Here is a 27,699-nt window from a genome sequence, read left to right on the forward strand (position 1 = left end):
ATACAATAATGAAAGATGCCGGCTTGTTTTATATTCAAAGTTAATGGTTGAGATAAAAGTTTTATCATAAAACTACTTAAGTGCAGTATTTAATTTGCGAATAAACTCGTGTGATGAAAAACATCATGTTCTAAAGCTACATGAAAACTTAACTATGCTTATAAAACTAATTCAACAGAACTTAGACTTTTTTAGCTCCATATGGCATGGCACCAAATGAAATGAAATGATAATCATGCAAAGCAAAATTTAAAAAAATCGAATCTTGTAATAATTTGAGGGATTGTAAACAAAACAAATTTAAACATAATATACTAATGATACAAGTTTAGTTTAGTTAGGCCTACCATTAACATTTTGGATTTTGACATTTAATATGGCTATTTCAATTTTTAATAGAAAAAAACAGTTTTTTGCTCCTGAGGTTGAAGGATTAATTAAGCAGTTAACAAATTTTAAGGTTAGTTTGATTTATACTGTTTGATTAGACAATAAGACAATCATTAATTTAATTTTAAATCATTATATTATTATCTACGTTTATTTAACTTATTAGTATTAATTTTAGGGTCCATTTGGCCCAATAGCTTATAACTTAGTCTTTAGCATAACTTGTATTATGACAGTACCGTAACTTATTCATTGAAAGCTGCAAAGGCTGCACTTTACCTCCTACACTCATTCGAATTATTATATCGATCGATATATCGATTAATCGATATAGGCTACTTATCATTTGGTTAGTTAGGTAAGGTTAACCTAACCTAACTAACCAAACAATATATATCGAATGAATCAATCGATAAATCCATATTTTCATTCGGTTGTTTATCATTCGAATGAGTGTAGGACGTAAAGTAAAGTGCAGCCGAGAAAAATAAAAGTTTAGGAAAACAAATGAAGAGGTATGAAATTGCTAGTAAATTTTAGGCCGATTACGAATTTGACATTTACATAGATACAACTTCACAAATTGAGTATCTTACTTAAGCTTACGGTATAGGAAAAATTAAGTTAGGGAATCCGCACCTTAGTCCTGCCCTCCACCAGGACTAAAAATTGCTCATATTTATTCCTCGAGTTAGCCTAGTCTCTGTTACCCAGGTTTGCGGATTAAATAATTTGGCTCCGAAATACGATGGAATAAATCTTAATTTGAGGCTTAACTTTTAAGTTAAAAGTAAGTTTCTTAACCCGTGACTCTGAAACCCATGAAAGCAAGTTTAAGTCCGGGACTAGTTAACTCTCAGAATAGACTTAGTCATTGAAAATATGCAAATTCAAGCCTAAGGCATATAAGTAAACGGATTAAAATCAGGGAGTGAGAATAGTCTTGGGGAATCTATATAGGCTATAAATTACGAATACCCCCGCCGCAAAAAACCTGCCTAGACTAAGCGAATTTCAACTTGTCTGATTACATTTTTACTAAAATATTTCCATAATTAAGACATATTTATTCCCAAGTTAAATAACATTAGATTTAACCTCCTTAGGAAATATTTGCTATCTCTAACCATTTGGATTCAAATGTTTTTAGGAAGACGATAGAAACTACCAAGAGGTGGAAAAGTTTATTTATTCAAATATAATTCATCATAATTTTGCCACTGTTGACATTGCAATAGTAAAAAATACTATTGATGGCTATGTTGAAAAGTTTCATGCACATGGGCTCAGTAAAAGAGCCAAACAACTGAAAGAATTAGTTGACAAGTATGTTACATCGGACTCAAGTCAGCATACTCAGGTAAATCTTTGTTCTACTTCTTTTTATTGGATAAACACGGTTTAACCTAGCTTTTGTGTGTGTCTGTTAAAAGATGTAATTTAGCATCAACTGGTAAAATGTCATGAACAACAATTGCTCCGAACTATCTTTCTTTTATGCGATGTTTTTGATCTTTAAATCAAGTAGTACTGTATATACAAACACTCTTCTATGAAATCAAAATGATTTATGTTCACAATTCCACACAAAAATGGAACTTTTGTACATTATTTGTTTTGCAATCTCGGACAAGGAATAAAGGTGCAGCAATGGGCCTAGTTGAACAATGTAAAAGTGGAGGGAATAGAATGTACCCATTTTCTGTGCACATAACAGGTAGATTAAGCATTTTATAATAAGAAAAAGAATTATTTTAAAACTCTTTTAACAGGTTGCTTATTACCAAAAGTTTGCCTTAATAACCTCATTCTATTGCAGTGGTTTTGTGAATTTACAACAAAAACAATGTCTTTTAGAATCTTCCACTGGATACTGTTCTAAATTAAGGAGGTGTGGGTGATGATAAGATAAGTTAGGCCTATATTTAATAGCTTTCTCACAACACAACCAAACAAATTGCAGCTGAATGTTCAATGGCATGTTCTGTGGCTTCTTCTAAACTTGTCAACTAGACCAACAGCAGTTTCTGATGAATGTGTCAGCATTGAAGAGTTACCAGAATTCATAAAAGAAGAAGAAGAAATCGATTGGGCCGAATATCTTCGAGAGGGGTTTGAAGAGTTTAGATATCCCAGCGATGAAAGTGTAAGTTGAATGAATGCTTAACATTTGGGAAACATCAGTTTCACCACATTTGTTTCCTGGTTTGTAGGAATACTTTTTACCAATTTTGTCTTAGTCTATGTAAGCAAAACATTAAATTTCCCTTGTAAGTTAATTTTAAAACAATTTAGATAAAAAAAACAACTAACTTACTCTTATTTTCTTTTATCTTGAAGGGGCGGACCGAAACATCAAATAGCTTCATCCAAATTTGTTGAATTATTGTGCACCCCATTGAGTTGTTTTATTAAAAGACCTTAAATATCCTAGCGTCTGACAAATGCCTGCAGTCTACCAATCAGTTCCTCGTCAGGAAGGTGACTCCCTCTTATCAGAACAAAACACAATATTAGCTGAGAGCCGTTAAAATTTGGGATAACCCAAGGCCCAATTTTAGGACCCTTGTTTTTTATTTGTTACCTGAGAGGATTTGATACAACAATTAATTCAACCTCAATTGAGTACCTAGCAATCTTTATATTTAGATGAGGCAAATTTCGTGATATTGTCATCATCCTCAAAAGAAACTGAATTCATGCTTGTGGTCTATTTAATGGAATTTTTCAGAAAAACAGAAACAATTCACACTTTTTTAAACACAAAAAACTAATTTTTAAAATTTAAAAACTACTCAAAATAGAAAATTAAAAGACCTATTAAATATAGCCTACCTATCTTTAATACTGTTTCAAAACAAAGGTTTATACTTAGATTTGGCTTATAATCTGAAATACTAGAAACTTTGAATCTTGTAAAATATAACCTGCTGAGAAAATTAACTTTTCAAGTATTTGTCATACACTGTTCCTCCAGGTAAAAGCAATAATTTTCACAGGCAACTGTTGATCGCTGTTTCTCCAATAACTCATCATCAGCAATAATATTAAACACATTTTCCACAAATACCCTACTAATAAGAAACAATGTCACAAAATAACAATGAAATATTACAGGATGATGATTTAGACTGGCTTAGCGTATCTGAAGAGGACTGTACAGGAGTAGAATATGTCTCGGATGCGAATGAGGAAGATTTGAAGAGTTTTGGTAACATACCACATCCGTCACTGTGGCAACTCACTCCCCAGTTGTCCCAGAGAGAGACTCTACGCAGGGTGGTGAGGGAGGGGAAAGAGGCAGAGGAGTGGTTGAGCAGCAATTTGCAACACTCCTGGTGGTCGGATAAGTCCTTCAGGAGCGTTCTGGAGAGTCACCATCCGGAGACCCGGGTGTGTCAAATATGGTTAGTGTGTTACCAAATGAACATAACTTTATAAAATTAGATTCATAAGTCTCGACTTTTGTCAACTTGACATTCAGAATCATTGACAATTGTACACAAAGGTACCGCTTAAAAAAATGAAGACTGTATTGAAATACAGCTTGTTTTTAATTGAAAATAAATGGTTTTATTCTGTTGTCTTGGGTAGTGTTAAACATGTGATGTTGTTTAGGCCTATTTATTGGTTCAAATTATTACCATAGGCCCCTTCTTTTGATAAAAATTATTTTTTAAATCTAATTATTGTGGCAAATAATCCAGAGGTGCTTGATTAGCAAATGGCTGAAGCCAAGAGTACTTTGACTGTACAGTGGAATTATTTTTAACTGGACCCTTTTAAACTGAAGCCAAGTTAACCGAAACCATTACAAAAAATTCTAATCAATTGGAAATAAATAATCTACACAATGGGAAATTGTCTGTGGTGGTGCGACTAGTTGGTCCAGCTTGGCCAACGGAATGTAACGCCTATGCTAGAAAATTAAGTGTATACAGAAATGCAGTACAGTATTAAGTTGTGTTGGCGGAAATGTTATATCTGCACAATTTAAATTTTTCAGGGAAGAGACATTTAAGTCCCAGGTCGGAGAGGATTCGACAGACCAGCTGCTAGTAATATCTGAGTTTAAAGTGCTACACGAGGTGTTATGGATGCTTCAAGTACCTACAGATTGTGCTCTTTTTTATCAAGATGATAATGATAAGTTTCATGTCAAAGCGGATGTTTCAATGCCTTCGACGATTCCAGTAAGTGTTTTCAAGTACAGCCTTGTAGTAACTGTAATTTCTTTTATCAAAGATCACACGAGAGCTAGGTCTAAATAACTCTTTGACTCATTTAATCACATACTAGAGGTTTTCACTAGTGTCTGCAAAAGTTGAGGACCAGTGTGACCAACTTAACTTTCATCATGATTTCCAATCTTCTCATCCTCTGAACTCAAGACTCCCCTCCACCCAGCCCAAAATGTTCAAAAACAGCTCTCTCACGCCCTAAGGATTTGTAGGAAATTTATTTTATTTGTAACGAGGAATGTCCAAACAATCCTTAGGCGGCCAGTTCAATCCTGAGATTTTGATGGTTCAAAGATCAAAACCCGACCCAGCTCTTCCTGATCATTGGGCTTTAAATAAATGATCCTGACTGATGAACCAGCTGATCCTAGACAGTAACAAAGCTACACGGATCACACCATTCTACACTCACCCTTCGTACTTCACTCATATTTGGGTTAAAATTCACACCTAGGTGGTCTGCCCATGTCAAATAATTAATACTGTACTAGGATTGCTTTTTAGAATTTCGATAACATAAATAATTTTTTTTATACTCTATTAAAAATTCAAAACAAGCTGCAAAATAAAAATACCCCTGCCACAGCAAACCTGTCGACTTAGAATTTCCATTTGTCTGAATTGATTTTCAATCAAATCTATTTAAATAACATTAGGTTTAACGAGTACCTAGGTTTGCTGCTACAAGGAAACTATTTAAGTGTGTTTTTTGTAAAATATTAATAGCTTAGTATAAAATAAATCAATTTGCCAAGTTTGTTCAAAATACCTATATATATCCATAAACAAGCAAACTACAACATTTTACAATATTCCCCATAAGAATAACATAGGAATTTTAAATTAAAATTTGTTTGAATATTCTCCGTTACCAATAACCGTACAAAAAAACTTTGATATACTACATTATTTTTTTTAAGCTCTTTAAAAAGGTACAAAAAGAAATTGGGAATTTTTGTGTTTTGAGGGTCAAAAATGAGAAAAACCATTTTTTACCCCATAAAACCCCCCGTAAAACCCCGTTCCCGTGGTCCGATCATGCTGGTTTTCAAACTGATTTAAGTTTACCCAGCCTTACACCTTTAGACAAATTTTTATCAAAATCGGACAAAAATTACTCACACTTTCTATATCTCTGTTGTGCAACCACTGTCTGTCGGTCTATATATGTTTGGTCTCAAAACATGAGGGGGTAAGTCCTCTTTGTTATGGGTAGCCAGATTTGTTGTACTCTTGTAAAAACAAAAACCACCCCTTCCTTTAAGTGACGTAATCCCTCCCCAATGGGTGTTTTATTTAACAACAAGGACATGTGTAAACAAAAAATATGTAAAATTTTCCCTGGGGTCCTAGAACTCTGTTCGATTGTCAACACTGGTTACATAAACTAATTACAGTTAAACCCCTCGTATCTGACCATGACCGGGCTTTAGCTGGAATGGCTAAATAGAAGGCTCAAAAATCCTAGTTGGCTAGGCTAGTAGCCTACATCTCTATAGATATGTATAACTTTTAATGGGACCTAAGTTTGAATATTAAGAGTGGATTATGCCAAGGTCGGATATTTGAGCTCTACAGTAACAACAAGCTTACTACAAATATTATGGAGTTACTGTTGGTTCTTGATTAATGTTGTTACTGTTGATTATTATTATTTATAGTACTCATACTTTAATCAGTAATAGTAAAGTTCTGAGGTTTGAATAATTATCTGTATTGCATGTATAATAAATATTCGTTGAAGAAAATGTACTTATAAAATTTACTGAAGAATCAAAGTATTTCAAATTCCATTGCAAGTCCTACATAGCTCTCTGTTTTAGGAAACATTGGGATTGTACTTGGAGGAGTTTTGCCCCTATATCAACATGGTTAGCTGCTTGAAGACGTTTGAAGAACTTCTGAATGAACAAGAAATGGGAGACAGTCCTCCTCCAGTTACATACAAAGCTTACTGTGCAGCTCTCTGTAGACAGTTGCAGAAGTTCACTGAGGTTGTCATCGGCATCGAAACTAGACTCAACAAGCAAGGTAAAAAATCATACTTGCGGGAATGGCATCAGCATTGTGTCATGGCTTAGTATACTGTTTTTATTTTGAGTATATAGGAGATAATCTAGTTAAATTTTGAGTTTTCAGTTAGCAACATTGATTAACACCAACTTTGTATTTATTAGAATGTTAAAAGCTTAAAGATTTACTCTATGAGTTGCCTATGAAGAGGTCTAGAAGTATTTATTGAAATATGAGCGTTCAAATATCCAAGTTTGATTTTGGGAGCAGATAATGTGATGGAGTAATAGTATATTTCATTACAAGAACCGAAAGTGGCATTTTCCGACGTGCGCTCAAGTTTCATGTGTGAGGCAAAGCCGAACACAGGAAACCAAATTTCATGTGCGAGGCAAAGCCGAGCAGGTGAGAGTAACGTACGAGGCGAAGCCGAGGACGGGAATGATGGAGCAAGTGTCGGAAAAAAGCTTTCGGTACGAGTTATGAACGATACTTTTCATCACGACGAAAAAATACACACATGCAGAATAACATATCTCAGTAGTATTAAAATAGTTTTAGACCACTCTTTATCATTGAAAATACACTTCACAACTTACGTATATGGTTTCAATTGTAGATTTGTCATTTACGTTAATTAACTGTAATGTTTGACGCCTATTCTGTACTCCATGTTCAAGAATAAACTTAACATTTCCTTCCGAACACACACATTTTTTCTGAACTTAAAATTTTGTAATTTGTACCATTGTTTAAGCTTTCTGTATTCCTCTTCTTATTCTTTCTGTGATTTATCCGGTAAAATGCGATTTTAAGTTGAGCTTTTTTCATCAGATCATCAGTAATGTTAGACATACTTTTGAGCAATTTGAACATGCACTATGTTAAAAACACAGCAAAACAAACTTTATGCCTGTTTCTGTATAGATTTAGATTGTGTAACAATAAAAACAGCTGTTTCAAATCATTAAATCAAACCGTAACAAAACACTAGCGCACGTAGTGAGTAAATGGAGAACTAATCGAGAGAGAGGGGAAGTAAATTTAGAGCTAGGGAAAATCAGCTGATCGATTTTCCCTCGCCCTAAATTAGAGCTTGGGAAACAGCTACTTTCATTGATGACAGCTGTTATCAAAAATAGTTACTTTCGGCGAGGAGTGATGAAAAGTTCTTTAATGATACTTTCTGTGTCTAAAAAGTTTGTAGAAGTAACTCCATTTTGTTTCCCTAACATAAGGAACTACATTTCTGGGATAATAATAAATATTATTGATGAATGTTATGAATATTTCAGATGAAACGATGACTCTAATATCTGTAAGGGAAGAGCTGTCCCCGGCTCTCAAGATTCTGCAGTATTTGCATTGTATCCATATCAAGGCCATTACAGACTGGGTATCTCAACCTGCTTGGTTCTGTGCCACTAGGTAAAACAGTCAACTTCTTTTTATTAAAGTTACTTCTTATTATTGAAAGGTGAAAGAAACCGTTCTCTTGTTAAATCCTGCTTGGCTATGTGCCACTTAGTAAAACACTCATACTATTATTATTCCACATACAGTAGACTCCCTCTTATCTGACCACCTTTTAACCGGACCACACTCGTTAGAAGTGACATCTCTTTATCCGGATAATTTTTATCAGCACATAGGTTTAACCGGACTAGATCGGCAGGAAGTGGACGATACTGAAACGACAGTTCTCGTGGGAAAGATTTGAGACCAGTGATTACGTGTCTAAATACAATGCTCTCCTAATAGGAGTCCGGATAAGAGGGAGTCTACTGTATTCTAATATAAGATTCATGTAAATAAATTATTCTTTCCATTAAATAAGTTTTAGCATCCAGATAACATGCTGTCAAGCGATAAAGCTTTTCTTAACATTATTTGAATGCAAATAGTGTAGGTCCTTAATACATTAATTATGACTTTTTTATCCTCTTTTAGTTAAGAAACTAAGGCCAAACACTTAAACCGCCGTTAAACCTTGCTCTAACTGCAGCTAGCCCGTAAAAGACGAAATCGGATTTCACCAATTGTCGTTAAAGAATTAACTGCCCAATTTTGACTGGTGAACTTCTGTAATCTTTCGTTAAGTAAATATCAGCTGGCAGTGTTTTGATTTGTTTACAAATTTTGCTGTTTTATATCCTCTAGTTCACTCTTTGCGTGACAGATGGAGGACTGGAGCCAGAATTTTTATCTAAGCCTATTTCTTCATGTAAGTTACAATAGTTTTGGGTACTCTAACTTCTGTTTCAATCCCTTATACTGTTTCGTAGTAAAAAAATCCAAAACCAAGAGATCAATAACCTCGGAACTTGATTAACGCATTTAATTGGTCCGATATACTATAGTTCTCAACTGTATATTACGTTGGTTTTAGGTACTAGTTCTTTTCCTCAGAACCATTGGTAGTAGCAAGAATCTTTTTTACCTACCAACCATTTTTACTTATCACTATAATTTACAGCTTAGTCATAGTTGGTATTGCACCTTATTTATTACAGTCGTATTCAATTTAATTGATGTCTTACTGTATAAGTTTTGCTTTTTCTGTCTGGATTCCAAAATGTTGGTTTATGCTACGAAAATGATAACGCATTTGAGTAGGCTAACACATGTTGAGCAAACCATCATGATTTGTTTATGCTTTACGTTGTTTATGTTTACGTATCAATAGTTCATGGCCTGTGTATTGTAAATTACCAATCTAAATAGTCTACAGTACTTCATTTCATATAGTAAGCCGTCATTTCGACAGCATTTCGGGCCATCTTCGGACTAAGCAAAAAAGCCAAAAATATAAATTGTTATGATAAAATTGTATGACACTGTGGCGTCAACTTAGTCACAGTGTGATGCCTTTGGTCTATACTTAATTTTAATATTTATTTTGTAACAGCTGTTGCTTGTTTTGTAAAAATGTTTAGTTTTGACTATGTTATGATTCAAGACACTTCTTTATTCGTTTGTAAATAAAACTTATCAAAATATTCGTTCATATAGTGGTGATATTATTTCATTCAGATTAAACATCTTACTAATATTATAAATGTGAAAGTTTGTGTGTTTGTTTGTGTGTTTGAAGTTCAATCACGCATAAACCACTGGACGGATTAGGCTGAAATTTGGCATGATGATAGCTTACATTCCCGATTAACATATAGGCATATTCTTATCTCAAAAATCCTTTCGGGCTCCGCCCCAGTGGCTCTTTAATTCGCCATGTTAACCTTATAAGTATTCATATTTAAAGGGAATTAAAGAATTTAGTCAGCTGTTTCAACTAAAAAAGTTGGTTCTATGATATGGAAAAGCATTAAAAAGTTATAAGATTTACCAACAGGGTGCAGCACTATATTTTTTTGCATTTATGAAAACAGCTAATTTGAACTAAGCAGCAACAAAAAACTGTGATTCGCAATGAGAACTGTCAAAGTAGGTATTGTTTACAGTTATGTTTATGTTTTTCATTTCATGAATAATTTGTGATATTTTGCGAATTGTTGATGATTTATTTTTCTCTATTGTTTAGGTGAAGTGGTAGAACATTATGGCTATGGTAGATGTGTAATACTATAGAATACTGTAAATTAAAAAAAAACCATATTTTATCAAACTGTGCCCTCTCTTATTGCAAACGCAAAGCTTGAGTATAACTGCAATAAGCATTTTTTACTTATATTCCAACCCCGTACGAAGGACGGGTACTCTGCTAGTTGCTATATATTGGTGAACAACGACAACAAGAAGTAAGACATTCCTTCCTCAATATTACTAATGTTGCTAGAAGAAATCGAAGCTCAATTGGTGAATCTACAAGAGCAACAAAATGAACTCTCAATCAACGTTCAGCAACGCAACGACCCTGGTAATGTATCAGTTAATCGAGTTGCAGTAAAGCTTCCACCATTCTGGACCGATCGACCTAGTCTATGGTTTGCTCAGGTAGATTCCCAGTTCGCCATCTCAGGCATCACAAGTGATGACACTCGGTTCCACTATGTCGTTTCTCAGCTTGAAACACGTTACGCAGTAGAAGGAAAGGAAATCATCACAAATCCGCCTGCAAGGAATCGTTACACGGTACTTCGTTCGAAGCTTATTGAAAGGCTGTCCACTAGTGAAGAAGAATGCGTTCGCCAGTTGTTAAGCGACGAAGATATCGGAGATCACAAGCCATCACAGTTCTTACGCCACCTACGTACTCTGATCTGTCCAGCCCAACTACAGGACAAAATCCTTCGAGCACTCTGGCTACGTCGTCTCTCTGTTAACGTTCAAGCGATTATCACAGCTCAAAATGAACTTCCACTTGATAAACTTGCAGATAAAGTCATTGAAGTTTCTACAAGAACACCACACGTATCAGTAAATGCTACGACATCTCATGAACTCACACATTATAATGACGACCTCACTGCTGCTATCGCGAGACTGCTATTGCAGAGGATTGATGCACTCGAAGTATCCCTCCGGCACAGTTATTCGACCAATCATGACAAGAAAACATCATATAACGCGAATAAATATCAGCACAGATCTACATGTCATATCTGCTGGTATCATGCTAAATTTGGTGAGCACGCGTCAAAATGTACTTCTCCTGGCTCTTATGCGGGAAACTCCAAGGACGGCCAGTAACAGCGGCGGCTGACTGTCAAGCACCCAGTCGCAGAATTTTTGTCTCGGATCGAAAGTCGAATCTCTGGTTTAACAAAGATTTCAAATACTAATTTCATATTTACTTTGCTATGCTTTAAGCGTAGCAAATTCCCTAATTAAATTCTGTATTTTCGTGTGTATATCTGTTGGTCCTTATTTCTATAGCTTAATGTCCTTATTTCTCAGTGTTTCACTGAAAGAACAAGAGCACCTTTGATAATGAAAATGTTAACCGGAATAAAGTGTTTAATGGTGTGGTTGAGGTAGTATTTAAACTAATTTTAAAGCCATTGTGGAAAGTAACTTTTAATTATAGGCCTACCTTACGGCTATGAATAATTTTCTTCAGTATTCTTCAGCAATTTCTTAGTTTAATCATTGGGTATAACATATAGAACGCGATCTGAGTGACATTTAATTCCAAAGCATTTGTTTTGGCTTGAACCTGTCACATACTGTATTTGCGAAGGTTTAGTATAATAGTTTTGCCAGCATATCTGAAAATAAGCAAACCAACTGCTGTTCTGAATATAAGAAGGTTTCAACTGACTACTATAGGATCCCCATGCGTAGAACAGGCACATCACAGCTAGTTTTATATAAAACTACTCTAAATTCCAATCCAAAAATAACACTTCTATATATCTCCTCATAAACACTGATTTATTTTCAAGGTTATGTTTACTTGCTCCTGTGTCAGCCCAGTGTCATGGCAGTTCACTGTCACCTCGAATTACTTTAAACTCTCGTTTAAGAAACCAGCGTTTGTTTTAACGTGTTTTCGTTGGTGAAATCATATTTCATTAACTGTGGGTTAACTTTAAATCATCAGTTAGTTTTAACAGAAGATTAACAAAACCATCCTTAGTGTGAATTTGGTGAAATCGGGCCTAATTAGTTTGAGTGGTTAAAGTGTATGTAGCTGTCGTGATTGGAGTTTTGAATGTTACTAGTTTTATCTTGAGAAGGGTTTGAAAACTCTTTGATGGTTAAAAAAAACTGGACCCAGCTGTCATTGATAATTGGGTTTTACCTGTTCTACCCAATAAATGTACCCACAGTAACTGAGCTACAAAATATTTACAAAACCACCCAACACTGAAATCTCCCTTATACTCGGTTTAAAATAAGGCTTTGCTTGGTGTCGCCATTTGTATATTACAACAATTTTGATTTCACAGATTGCTATCAGTTCTGTATGAAATCGTCAGTGAAGCAAGCGATGAAAAGTTATTGGAAGTTTCTTTGGACATATTCATCCACAGTTTCCACCCGTATCTGGATATTATTGATGTATGGCTGTGTGAAGGCAGATTGGAAGACTGGCGCAAAGAGTTTCTAGTCATTAAGTAAGTTATACATGAATTGCAAAAGTTTTTTAAAATAATGTATTTCTCTTAAAATTTGTACATAAGATCAAATAGCTATTGAATAGTTGATCATCATAGTTTGATACAAATTGAACTGACAATACAATACTGACTGAATTCTAACCTCTAAAGTTAAAATAAAAGTTAAAATTTGGGTTTTCCATACAAAAATGTATTTCTTTTTGTAATTATGGGTAATCTTAAAAATGTTGTCTGAATATTCAGTCAGTGACTAACCTGCTGGGTTGGATAAGCTGTAGAACAAAGAACTTTTATTGATGTACATTTGATCTGTAAATTGGTTCTCTTTTTGTGTCTGTAAAGCATGGCAATTGGTTAAAGTGAACCGGGAACAAAATTTCTTACATTTAATGTGTCAGATGGTGAACTAAATATAGCCTACATATTCTAATAAAAGAAAATCCTCCTCTTACTTTTTTAATGACTCGGAGAGTTACCCACCTTAATGCAATTTTCTAAGATGATTAAATTATGGGAGCAACACTTATCAGCACTTTCTAGATTTTCCAGGGCCTTGCATAACATGTCTACAAATCAAGGATGGACGAGTCCCAATATTTTGGGAAAATAAAATATATTCCTGATCATTGGGACAGGATTACATTTGACTCAGGATTTTTCCGGGACGGGATGGGTTCCAATCGTTAGCGATTTTGCCTTTACGAACAATGTTGTATAAATTTATTTCAGGGATTGGAGGTTGCACTTTTAGATCAGTATAGGAACAGCTCCGGATTTTTCTTCCTGTCTGATAAAGAACTTTAGTATTCTATTAAAAAGATCTTAAGTAAAAATTTTTGTAAATGAGAATATTGGCACAAAGTCACAAACGACATCTCCTGCAATTCTGGGGACATCATAAACAACAACCGCCATTGTTGCAAAATCAATGCATTTTTAAGACATGATAGACGTGATAGACATTTTGATTTTGAGACATAGTTCAATGATCATTGTTCATTCAGATCAAGCCAAAATGGTTTACAACAAACCCCGGCCATAGAAAATTTCAATTTAAATCCACTTTAAAAGTCAGAAATATATTTTTTTCCAAAATTTTGTCTTTATTTTATTACTTGTTAATTGCGTATACTTACATACTTGTGTGTAGGGAAGACGGAGGTATCCCAGAGGTTATGCCTTACGAGTCAGAGATGTTGAAGTGTGGCGTTACTCCTGTGAGACTTCTCACTAGTCTGGTGGATGTTGTGAGAGAGGCAGGTCGCACCATGGAGGTAGTCAACAGTCTCAGCAAACATACTTGTGTGTAGGGAAGACGGAGGTATCCCATAGGTTATGCCTTACGGAGTCAGAGATGTTGAAGTGTGGCGTTACTCCTGTGAGACTTCTCACTAGTCTGGTGGATGTTGTGAGAGAGGCAGGTCGCACCATGGAGATAATCAACAGTCTCAACAAACATACTTGTGTGTAGGGAAGACGGAGGTATCCCAGAGGTGATGCCTTACGAGTCAGAGGTGTTGAAGTGTGGCGTGACTCCTGTGAGACTTCTCACTACTCTAGTGGATGTTGTGAGAGAGGCAGGTCGCACCATGGAGATAGTCAACAGTCTCATACAAACATACTTGTGTGTAGGGAAGACGGAGGTATCCCAGAGGTGATGCCTTACGAGTCAGAGGTGTTGAAGTGTGGCGTGACTCCTGTGAGACTTCTCACTACTCTAGTGGATGTTGTGAGAGAGGCAGGTCGCACCATGGAGATAGTCAACAGTCTCAACAAACATACTTGTGTGTAGGGAAGACGGTGGTATTCCAGAGGTGATGCCTTACGAGTCAGAGATGTTGAAGTGTGGCGTTACTCCTGTGAGACTTCTCACTAGTCTGGTGGATGTTGTGAGAGAGGCAGGTCGCACCATGGAGATAGTCAACAGTCTCAACAAACTGTCTCAGTTCAGAGACACTGTGCGCAACAAAGGTAATGTAAACCTATGCTTCTTTCTTATTTTTGTATTTATTTGGTTTGTTTCCGCTCGCTTGACTTAAAGCCACAAAGCCTAGTATTTGGTGAGAAATGTTGACTCTTGGGGTTGTTGGCTTGGATTAGGATGATACATAATTAGTTATATTCACAGATGGCATAAGTCATTACACAGTACACAGACCTAAAACCCACCAACAATTTTGAGGAGATTGTTTTATAAGTAAGAGAAACAATAAAAGGTTAAATTACCTGTGTCCGCCAGTCGATCCTTATGTGCTGTGTCCTATTACAGGATATGCATTTTGGCAGAATAAATTGCCATCATCAGTCCTAATATAAGATCTATATAATAGGACACAGCACATAAGGATCGACTGGCGGACACAGGTAATTAAACCTTTTTTTGTATGTCATACCGATCCGGAACAACAACAAACAACATAAAATTACGTAAGAGAAAGATTAAAGGTTTCACAGAGTACCTCAGAAAAACTACTTTTACATTCTTACTCATAATAAGACACATACACATACTTGAAACACTTGCCCAACATTTTTGGCTCATAACATGCTTATTTTCCTGTTATTACCAACTACACTTCTTAATCTCAAGGTCTCGTCTTTGTTAGTCTGAACAAGATCCAATCTCAGTGCTTTGCTCTGGTGGTTTTGAATGTCACAGTTATAAGTTAACAAACTGTGTTTATTTGTAGTAAGCTAGCTAATTTTGCTAAACTAGCTAAACTAGCTAATATTGATACTGCATTTTAAGAGAATAATTCTATAATACTATTGGTTGAATACTTGTGAAGTACTCAAGTTCTATTCCAGAGAAGAATGATTATTTTAAAGTAATCATAAAAATTTATTTTTTAGTAATTAATTTTTCTAATTTTTTTCCAGTGTAGTGACAGTTTAGCACTTATGTCTTAGGAGGATAAGAAAAGAGTGTAGCCTAATACAATTTTTTACATCTGATGTTTTTTTTCAGGCTGTCTTTTCAGAGAGTTTTCTGATAATGTTTACAGTGAAATCAAGAGGTTGAAAGATAAAATTTCAGAACTACCTAAAATAGATGAAGAAATACCTGATAATGTGACAGAGAAAATCTGCTATACTTCAGTAAGAAGCAGCTGTGGTGATTTAATCGAAGATGAAGAAAAAAGTATACATGAAGAATCCGAATCTAAAGCAATCAGTCCAGTATCTTCAAGAAAAGTAAGTAAAAAAAAAAAAAATCTTCTTTTTACAGTTTATTCATTGTATAAAAAATTTATAAATCCACCAGTGCACGTTCTAAAGAACATTTCATATGCCAAAACTGTAGAGGTTTTTACTTTATTTCATAAAATCGATAAAAGAACAAACCTTTTATACTATTTATGTCTTAATAGTTAAAAGTAACATCTATGTTTTTAAGTTTTATAGAAAGGTGTGTGGCCTTGTTCATTTTAACTGCTGAGGCTAATGACCTAATTTATGGTTCGACTCTCTATTCGACTAATCTATGAATTCAGAGCAAAATCACAAGATAGATTTTTATTTTTTACGATCTTTGTTTTGGGTTTTCAGTCAAGTAGACCGACGTCACCCACTGCTCTAGTCCCTAGATATCTTCAGTCACTCAGTGGCAAAGCTATGTATGCTCAGACTATGTCAGTTCTACTGCAGAACCCATTGTTGGGGGAAGTGTTTCGTGGTTACCTCTCTCCTCCACGCCCCCCCTCCCCACCAGCTGTCAAACCTGTATTCCCTCAAGAGGCCTCTGATTCTGATTGCAGGTAAGCAAAAAACAAGGAATTCCCCCATTTTCTTGATCTTTTTTAAATGTTAAACTTTGATCTTTAAACATTGTTAAAATGAAAATGTCATATATCATATATCACATAGCTCATTATTGGTTTTCAGCAATTACATTCCTAGCTGCAACTTTAAAGGTTTACAGCTCACATTAACTTTATTCTATACAGAAAGTAACAAAAAATATACCTCTCATTCATTTAATATTCTGCTAGAAGAACACTTTGTAAAGTAAGGATTTCATTAAATTACTATTCCAGAAAAATAAGGGTTTGGTCTGGGTGTAACTAAACTGAAATACAAAGATGAGTGTGGGAAGAGTGGCATGCCTTGTGCAGCTTCCTTATTGAGACAAACTGTTTCTAAAGCTAACTAAACTGGGTTACTATGTAATCAATTTATCAATCGTTATTTGTGTTATATTATAATTTTAGTTGATTTAATAGAGGTTTTTGAACAAACTGTGATTTTACTCTCCATCTCTGTATATTAATTATCTATCTCCGTCCTGGTTGTTGGCAGTGTTAGTCTGGTGGGTCTGATGTCCATTCACAGTGTCCTAGAGAGACAGCTCTCCCTGGTAGAGAGCAGACACAAGTCTGCGTCTAGTCTAGTCACAGACACTCTGCTAACAGAACACAACCTTTGTAAACACTTGACAGTTCTGCGCACCGTCTACTTCATGGAAAACGGCAATCTGGCACAGAGCTTCTACTCATACTTGTTCAAAGAGGTGAGATAAATAAGTAGCCAAACAATGTACCTGATTGGTTGTTGTAGTCAATGGCTATACGGTTAACCCCCACAGTCATGGAGCAATCATCATTGCCTTCCGCAGTTGCTGTGAAAACATGAATATGTTCCTCAATCGGAAAATCTCTTATTCTCTTGTGGTAAAAAAATAACTTCTTGATCAGCATTGTATGTGTTATTAATTTGACGGAAAGTAAATAAAAGAAATGTCTTATAACACTTAAAAAAAAGTTTCTTTAAAAAAAATTAAGTGTTATAAGACATTTCTTTTATTTACTTTCCGTTTAAAAAATCAGGGATCAGGGCAAAATCATAAAAATCTCTGGCCATCACAGAAAATTGTCAATTACTGATTGCTCAATTTTCCCAGACTTCCTGCGGAAAAAAATCTGGCCATTCTCTCACCACTAATATTGAATAACCCAACCCAAGGTTTGTCAAAAATAATTCCTGGTCCGAACCAATTTCTCAGCCTGACACAAATATTGTGTAGACCCTCAGTGTTCTATTGGTTAACTAATGAGACTAATAAAGAAACTTAATATGCTACTTAACAAATCTCATTTTCCTACAGTTACCCGACAAAGTTGGCTTCCTTGTACTGTTTGTAGTACAGAAAGCTGCTAATTGCTACACTTGGTCGTACGGTTTATACTTTGACGTACGGTTTATACTTTGGCGCACATCAGGATTCCAACGAAACAACACAAAACAGCGTGGTTCTATTATGCACGTAATCCGTGTACGCTTGGAAATGGGTTGGCAACACTTAAAGATAATAATACTATGAGCAGCTGATTGACTATTATAACTACGATTTAACCTGTCATTTCGTGTTTATAGTTTCGGTATTTCTGAACTTTCTTGACTTTTCTTATAAACGTTTTTTTACAATTCCTACGATCTTAATAAACAAGAAAATACCTTTAAAGCATTTTTTTAGGCGCGGAAACCACTTCAAATTACAGAAACATACGGAGCTATATTCTCAAGTCGCGGAGCACATTTCTTGCAGAGGAAAAAATAGCGGAGTGATACCGAGGAGTAGGACCGGGTACTACTTTCTCTAGGGCACCTATTTGTGTTGCCAGCTGAACCTAAAAACGTGTTGTATAGTGTTTGAAAGACTAATTATTTATATGATTTATAGTGACTGTAAGAAAGATATAATGTGTAACACGAGTGCAAAAGGCCTTTGCTGCGCTCGAGATCATTCCACATACCCAATATGTATGTGTATGTTTTTGTGTTCTTTGACTCGTCTGCAATATATTTGGTAAACATTGCTCTCGTGTGCAGCAAAGTGCCACTTTGCCCACTAGTTACACAAATAACTATTTCCTAAAATTTCTAAAACATTGAGAGGAACAATATCCTGTCCTGTCCCGTCTCAAATCTTTATTTCAGTCCCGACCCTAATTGTAGTTTATATTTATTAAATACTGTAACAGTGAGATAATATTATAGATGTCATAGTGCAGTTGAATAAAGCTTAGGATATTAATACGTTTCTCTTCTCTGGTTGGAACTGCCTGCTCTCAATGTAGTTTTTCACACCATGCTTTATTTTTTGTTTCAATTTAAAAATATTTTTTTGTTTTTATTAGTTTTATTGATAATTTCTAAATCTATATATTTAATACACAGTTGTTACACTGTTTTCTCAGTAATTACTGGACCGATCTACAAGATTTATGTCTCAAATTAAAGGGGATAGTGTGTAGAATTGCCGAACTTCCTTAGAATTTACGTTTTTTCTAAGGGCTACGACCTACAGCCCTTTAAAGGTCGAGTCAATACAATTCTTATTAAAGAAAATAATACACAGTTTATAAATTATTCGTCAGCTGTTTAATGTTTGTCAGACATTTGTTATTATTTTTATAACCTCACTTTCAGTATGCAATTATTAAACTTGGAGTTTCTGTTTATAAACACACGATTTTGATCAAGGAAAGTGTATTTGTTAACTTATTCTTGAAATGTTTTAGTTTTACTGCAAAGTGATCTGAAGGAAAGTGGTAACTGAGTTTAAGTTTGAGTATGGAATGTGAAATAATACCCATAGTAGGGAACAAAAACTTATTGTTTTGATCACTATAATTTATTCTCTACGGCCACCAGAATAATCATGGGGAGATCCGCTTGCAAGTTGTACAGATAATTGCTGATGAGTGGGAAACATACAAACATTTTATAGTAGGTGACGAATCTTACTCAAGATCAGTGTTAGACGTTCAGTGGTACCAAAACTTTGCCTTTTCGAGATGGCGAGTACACTGGGATACGTGGAACTACAATATATCTGTGATTTTTTTTTTCAAGTACACAGGGAAGTTGCTAGAGAAACTGTGACTTACCATTCGGTTCTGGCGAAGAAGTATGTGACTTGATGTTTAATGGCAATGTTGACTCGGGTCATTATAGCGTTATAAAACTTTATAATTAACCCCAGGGTGTGAAAAGTACAAAAAGAAAAAGAAAAGGTAATCATTAACCGGGCGTAAAGAGACATACCGAACGAAAAAAAATGTAGAGAACCATCGAACTAAAAAGGTAAAGAGCAGTGTTGGTGTTAAATGTGCTCTGGAAGTCCCTACAAAAAAATACCAATTCTTTTGAATTGGGGTCGTTAGATTGAATTTGTCACTACTTCAAATTTATTTATTTCGAGTCAGAACAGACTAACTGGGACACAAAAATGTTTTAGTTTTCCTGCAAAGTGATCTGAAGGAAAGTGGTAATTGAGTTTAAGTTTGAGAATGGAATGTGAAATAATACCCATAGTAGGGGACGGAAACTTATTGCTTTGATCAATATAATTTATTCTCTATAGCCACCAGAACAATCATAGGGAAATCCGCTTGCAAGTTGTACAGATAATTGCTAATGATTGGTAAACATACAAACATTTTATCGTAAGTGATTAACCTTACTCAAGATCAGTGTTCGACGTCCAAATTTTACCTTCTCGAGATGGCGAGTACGCTGGGATATTTGGAACTACAATTTATCAGTGAACTATACCCTAACTATATTTGTTCGAGTAGGCCTACACAGGGAAGTTGCTTGAGAAACTGTGACTTACGATTTTGGTTCTTGCGAAGAAGTATCTGACTTGATGTTTAATGGCAATGTTGACTCGGGTCATTATAGCGTTATAAAATTGTATCATTAACCCCATGATGTGAAAAGTACAAAAAGAAAAAGAAAAGGTAATCATTAACCGGGCGTAAAGAGACATACCGAACGAAAAAAACATGTAGAGAACCATCGAACTAAAAAGGTTAAGAGCAGTGATGGTGTTAAATGTGCTCTGGAAGTCCCTTCTAAAAAATACCAATTTTTTTGAATTGGGGTCGTTAGATTGGATTTGTCAGTACTGCAAATCTACGAATTTTGAGTCAGAACAGACTAACTGGGACACAAATATTTTTTCCTTATGTTGTCACAAGGGGAAGGTAAAATAAACTCCTTATCAACATTTTGAGTTTATGGAAAACCTTATCAACAGCGACTATAAAAAAAGTATTAAGGGTCAAAAGAGACAAAAAACTATTTGAGTAAAATATAATACAAATCTGCATTTGAAATGGCCAGTTCTAAGTCTCACTTGAATCAACATCTTTCTGGTAGTGGTAGTCTACATAGTTTTAAAATCCACGACTCCTTTTCCACCAAATTGGACCGTTAATACCCTATTGAACAAAGTATGCCCAACTTTATATATACGACGTAAACACAGCTTTTACTCACAGTATGGGTCAAAGATTCGTGAAATGCGACCAACTGCTGATGCGTGATTTACATGTAGGCTAAGTGACTATCTTTATTCCATACAACAAATGTAATGAAAAAAAACTACGAATATATTAATTATTAAGGAATATACTTGAGCAAATGATCTAAATATCATAAATAGCTGCTTATTAGGTTATCAGCATTGCTCAGTTCGTATACTATTTATTTTTCAAATGAAACTCGAATTAATATAAAACATTCATTTGTTTAAAATAATATATCGGTTTTATTAACATAAAATAGTTTATACAGGCAAACTATCAGTTCTATTTCATGTAAAAAATTAAACAACCCCTAAATAAAATACAAAGATAAACAGTATTTGTTAATTATTATTTCTTTTATTACTGACAATATTCCCGTGGCAGAGCACGGGCGGTTAACTAGTATTATTTAGTTGTTTGTTTGTTTACATTTTAAAAATTGTCTCCTGTTTTCTAAGATAACATGACAATTTACTATCATCTACTTAGAAAATCTTTATTTGGTAATAAAAAAAATAAATCATTATTTTGTATTTGATAAAAAAAAAAAAACATTTGCTTTGTTCAGTGTAAGATATTCACTGTCACTCAGTATCACTTTAATTGTAAAAAAAAAAATACATTTGAACAACTTTTTAAATTTACAGATAGAAGCTGGGACATGGAACAACTCAATATCATTGAATGCCCAGTTAAAGGTTTGTGTAGAGGAGTACTTTCCTGGATTCGAGAACTACTTTACAGTTCAGATTGAGACGTCCTGTAGAGATAAGTCCAGCAATGCTTTAGTCCATCACATCATCCCAGCAATATCTCTGGCTTACAGGGTAAGTGTGCTTTTCATAATAGTTGCAATATTGTTAGTTCTCATTTTCTGTTTTCTAAATCTGGTAGTAATGAAATGTATTTACAGGTGGATTGGCCAGTTAGCCTAGTAATTTCAGAGGCATCAATCGCAAGCTACAACAAGGTATTCAGATTCCTACTTCACCTCAAGTATGCCTTCTGGACCCTGCACAACACACGTTTCTCAGGTAAATTATATCAAGTACTGGTTTCATATTGGTAGAATTTAGAACTTTACCTATTTTCTCAATATTCTAAAATCCATGTACACTTGTATCACTTTATTTTTATTACTTTTTTTATGATAACACTCTATTGGTGAATGTAAATAAAACTAAACTAGTGAACCTGTGCGGCTCAATGCCCCGCAAAATAACATATGAATTTAGAAAACAAATTCATCGTGTTATATATTGACTCGACGTCAAAAATTAAATACAGTAATAATGAAGCCTTAAAAGCGAAGCAGTCCAGCCATTTTCTAGCTGAATGTGTATTATATTTAGTAAATTAATAAGTGTTGAAGTTCAAGTATGTTATAGGGTAGTTATTTTTTAAAGATTTTTAAAAACAGATTCAACAAACAATTTGATCATATCAAACCAATAGGCCTGTGTAGCATATTTTGAGGGTCATAAAATGCTGCTTGAAGAAAACACTTAAAAAAATAAACACTACAAAACAAAATTTTTTTTTCACAAAAGCACTTCCATGAATACTACGATTTTAGTCATAAAGTTACCTTCAGGAATATTACCCTGGTCAGAATTTTCCGTAATAAATATGCGTATCCTACTAAAAGATGTTGCCTTACTTAAAACAACAGAATAATATAGTTGCTCATGCACTGAAATTGGTCTGGGTAAGAACAGTGCTGCTCTTTAATTAAAGTGCTTGTGCTGCAAATGCCAAAGATTACAGAAATTAGCATCTTTCCATTTTAAAAGGTAAGTTGGCTGCACTTTACTTGACGTCCTACACTCATTCGATTGTTTTTTTCGATTCGATATTTTCATTCGATTGTTTCATTCGATATATCGTTTGATTAGTTAGGTTAGGTTAATTATCCTGGGAGCCGCATATTCACTACATTAAGCAAAAAGTAAGGAAACGATATATGGATTTAGACAGTTAAGTCGAGTGCTGTCTGTGGATCGCTGCAGGATTGTCTACTGTATGTGGAATCTGTGGTGCAGTGTGTACGGTCTGCTGTGTTGAGACGGCACCTCCGCATTTAATGTCACACAGCGATCGATTATCAAAGCAATATTACAAAAGCAACAAAGGTATTAGCCTACCCTAATTTACCATTTAATAATTTCCCATTTTAAACTGTTCCACAACTATATATAAAATCAATGTTAATTTATATACTTAAAAGAAAACAGGGAAAGTAATTTAACTAAAGCCAACCATCAATATGCAACTAGAAAATATTTGAATTTTGGCTATGAGTTTCCTAAATTAACGTCAGAGCAGATTTGCATAACTCTTTCTATTAGCTCACTTTCTTCTTCTAAGTGAGTACACTGACACACTTACATTTACTCATACTCAACCTACACTACTATAAAGAGGGTATACGCACACTAGTAAGACTCTCTGAATCTGTACAAAATGTTATATGTATATCACCTACACAAACTGACACAAGAAAGTCACTTAACCTGTAACCTATTTTTTTATTTCTGCAATCAAAATAATGAATATATTCCTGATGCACACCTGAAAATAGGTAAAATATCAAATTAAGTACGCACATGGACAAGACCGTGTCTTTTTCCTCAGTATTAGTAAACTTATGTATTTAGGCCTCAATTGTGAGCTTGGAACTTAGAGACTCCCGCTTTGAGTGCCAGAAAACTCTTTCCCTCACACAGACTTCGGCCTTGTGAGGACAATTTCCACTATAGGCTTTGTATATTTTTCTGGAAATAAAAATCTTGTACTTTGTGTTACTTTAAAAGTGACACGATTTTTATCTCTTGTGCCAAATCGTTGTCTAGTTTCTGTTATTTCTTTGGGCCATGACTTCAATAATTTCAAAGAAGAGTTAGTTTTGTTTTAATAAATATTGCTTTGCCAAAAGATTTTCTTAGAAGTTCAAGTTAATATAAACGCTTATAAGGGAAAGCCGTGTAAGTCTATTAAAGTTTTGTGGATACTAACAACTAGGTTAGCAACACACCAATTTTACGGTCAATAATTAATTCCTTTATTCCATCTTTGATTTAAAAATTAAAATCTAACCATGTTAACCAAATATTAAATTGCTAACAGCAAAACCCTTTTATGCGTTGTTTGGCCATATTTTTGTAGTGGAAATCTCATCAAAACTTTCGAGAAACGATTCTAACTGGCAGCTGTTTTTTACATTCAAATTCAATCACCATCAATTCAAGAATTTTACAGTTTAATTCTACATTTTGTATATATACTTCAAAATTTATAAATTTTCCCGCTTTAAAACCGGATCAGCAAGTTAGAATCACTATTGGGATGTACACACCGTGCTAGTACAAGAACACATTTCTCATATTACCTGTACACATGAAACCCTGAGCTAACATGTGATGTCAATACAGTGGTGTATTGCTCCGTATCATGTAACATTCAAGTTATCTGACTAGTTTATCACGGGAGTCTCAAATATCATTTTGCAGCTATGCATGTCTCCATATCTGTTACATTTCTGACTTGACTTACCAAGACTTAAACAATTTTAGCATACAAATAATTGAAAATTGGTGATTTACTAACCAAACTTTCACATTGTTAGGATTAAAAAACAAAATTATAATATTTTGTGAGATTTATAATACCAATGATTTATTTTTTGTGTTAGAACTATTTTCAGCTCAAGGGCACAAAGAAGTTTAGCAAACAAGAAAATAAACAATAAGAAAATGGGAAATTTAGTAGAGCTTTTTAAAATTACAGTTTTGAACTGTAAAATTTTATTATTGCCAATAGATAGTGCATTTGTCATTATTGCTCAATGACACATGATTGTCAAAAGCCAGGAAAACATCATGGGAATTTCAGTGCTGCGGCTTGTGCTGTGTTATAAACAATTTGTGTTAAATATCATTGACACATCATTTTTTAATTTTAAAATATGATAGAATAACTGATGAGTGGGCCTAATATTATGCGTTCAGGTGAAATGGAGTGATAAGAATACCGGAAGATGTGAAAGAGCAAAGCTTTAAGTTCCACTTATGATATTATAAACTAAACAATCATTATCAAATAATTGTATAGCTCTTATTTATTTGTCTTTTTAGCTCTTATTTCAAATTTATTAGATTACAAGAGTTACAAGTAGTAAGTAGTACAATTACTCTGTATCGTCACCAGCTTTGTCCAACTTTCAGATCGTAGATATTAAGTATCCACATCGAGTTTGGACTCATTATTTTTGGAATTTCATGTAGAACTCAAATATATAAATAAAAATATATTTTAACTTAAAATAAAAAAAGTTACAGATCTGTGGATTGTGACAGTAGGTAGGTAAACTTTTTATGAACGGCCAGCCCGGCGAGCGGTCGGAAGGGTGAGTTGAGTTCCGAGAAGGTTCCTAATCCGCTGGGTATCATAGCCAAACCGACGGACTAGGCCTATAATTAAGTGTTCTATCAGAATTTTTTTTTTTTCGATTACCAATCGTTCTCTTTGTGCTTTACCTTCCATAGTATTCAACATCGTCTAGTTTCGAACACTAATTATGTTATTTTTTTTGGTACTTTACTTTCTTACAGGACTTGCAGGATCAGATTCCAACTCCCAAAACATCTTGAATACTTTATTTTACTAATCGTAATAGAAAATGTCTGCAATAATCCTTTAAATAACAGTTTTGATTGTCTGTAGACCTGACAGACAGTTCACATCCACTGTGGGTTCGACGGTTGCATGTGCTCAAGACTTGGATGCTGCACAGCACCAACACACTGCACTCGTACTTCATGGGGCTCGTGTTGCGAAGTTACTCGACACATCTGGAGGAGTCTGTCTTGTCAGCTGACTCTCTGCAGGTCATTGTTCAAGGTCAGTGACACTATAAATCTCAGCATTTATGTACTGGCTGAGGTACTTGTGTTAATAAATACTTTTCACATCTTGGATTTAGTTTTAGCCACATGTTTACTCATTCAGAAAAGATTTGAAATAGTCCTCAAAGCATCCCTGAACATTTTGTTCATTCTCAGTCTCAGATAACCTCAAGCTTCTTCAACACGAAGGTGAAAACAGGAACCCTCTTTTTGTACAAGCTAGAGATAGAAGTTTACCATACAACTCCCATGGTTGTACTTGGGACTCATTTCTAAGTTTTGGCAGCTCAAACATTTTACCCAACTTTTTAGTAATATACTGGTACAGGGTTAAGCAGCTCTGTCTGGATAACCCCTTTATACTTTGCAAAAGAGTAATACCAGGGAAACTTGACTTTACACATCTTGCATGGCATGAAGGTACACTTGTTAAGGTGTGATAATTTTTCTTGGGACCATAAAATAGGGTGCTGATTGGATAGTTTATTCTTATGACACATGAGTTTTATTTCCCTCTAAAATTAAATTACTGTTATTTTTTCAGCTCACAACAAGTTTTTGGATGAAGTAAAAATCCATTGTCTGCAAGACAAAACCAACTATCTAGAAAATTTTATAAAAAGGGTGAGTACATGTTTTACCCTAAGATACCAAAGAGCCATATTTAGTTCTCTCACAAATGCAGATATTATCACACTTTAGTTTCAGAACATATATTTTTACTCTGAAAAATCATATTTTAGTCACACATCACTGACTTGTTGATTCTTATACTCGTATGGTTACAGCTACTAAAGCTATGCTCTATGCTAGCCGAGTTGTGGGAGCTGGAAGTGGTGGGAGGGGGTGACTTGGAGGCTGAGCTGTGTGTGTTGGAGGAAGCCTTCCTTGTGGCCTACCACAGCCTCATACACTGTCTAGAGATGGTCTCGCCTGAAGAGGACCAAGGCAATTTCTGTAAGTGTTCTGTCGCCAATAGAACCATTCCTGGATTATATATATATATATATTCATATTTGTATTGGCCATGATGCCTATACCAAGAAACAAATTTGATATTATATCCTTTATTTTATTTGTTTATTAATTTGGTAAAAGTGTGCGAGTGGCTGGATTTTCGAGATAAGCATAGCCTATCCTACAAACATGAGTAATCGAGCACCAAGCTGGAAACTCAAGCTCAAGCGGAGCTTTTACAATGGTTAGCTGGGTGCGTCTGCAAAGATCATTAATCCATGCTTTGGCCACAATCGGGGATGACGATGATAACGTTTCCTTAGTAGCAGAAAAGGATGATAATATTAAAACCCTTGTATTTTTAACAAAATTTTAGTAAGCAATAGTTGAACCAATTTTATCTTAATAAAACATAATTATATATTTACCAGTTTTCCTAAAATTGTAATATTCGCTAATTGTTTAGTATAAATATTTTTTGTTACAGTGTACGAGCTGAAGTGTGAAATAGCTTCAAGTGAGCCAGAATGTTTTACTCTGGAGGCAAAAAGTATCAACTCGTGAATTGAATCCAATACCAACCTATCAGCCATCTTGTAAATTATTGTTTGTAAAACATTGTTCATAGTGTGTATTTATCTTGTAAATCAGTCTAATTTTCAGGTTTATAGATTTTAAGTTATATTTATTTAGTTTAGTTATGATTTTAACATGTACAAAGAAACTAAACTAGTATGAAAATTACTAAGCACACAAAACTGGATAAAAATTGAACCATGTGAAAAAATTAAACTAATTTAATATTTCCTAAAATTTTATATTGCACTCATTGTTTATCCTAGTCCTTTCAATTTTA

The 27,699-nt window shown here is 34.5% G+C and overlaps 1 protein-coding gene across 1 annotated transcript; it reads left to right on the forward strand.

Moving 5' to 3' along the window:
- The first annotated feature begins 265 nt into the window (after window positions 1-265).
- On the forward strand, window positions 266-27,645 carry LOC128991068 (gamma-tubulin complex component 5). The gene is made up of 18 exons (XM_054413795.1): window positions 266-460; window positions 1,541-1,750; window positions 2,354-2,536; window positions 3,508-3,797; window positions 4,397-4,583; window positions 6,455-6,662; window positions 7,940-8,072; window positions 12,497-12,664; window positions 14,460-14,638; window positions 15,636-15,862; window positions 16,217-16,425; window positions 16,967-17,177; window positions 21,630-21,809; window positions 21,896-22,016; window positions 25,705-25,881; window positions 26,431-26,510; window positions 26,675-26,843; window positions 27,331-27,645. The coding sequence occupies exons 1-18, from the start codon at window positions 377-379 to the stop codon at window positions 27,405-27,407; spliced, it is 3,093 nt and encodes a 1,030-aa protein (XP_054269770.1). The 5' UTR covers window positions 266-376; the 3' UTR covers window positions 27,408-27,645.
- The last annotated feature ends 54 nt before the right edge of the window (window positions 27,646-27,699 follow it).

The sequence above is a fragment of the Macrosteles quadrilineatus genome, unplaced genomic scaffold (assembly GCF_028750875.1).
Source record: "Macrosteles quadrilineatus isolate MER2022 unplaced genomic scaffold, UCM_ALF_1.0 Scaffold_3__2_contigs__length_128488019, whole genome shotgun sequence".
NCBI classification, from domain to species: Eukaryota; Metazoa; Arthropoda; class Insecta; order Hemiptera; family Cicadellidae; genus Macrosteles; species Macrosteles quadrilineatus.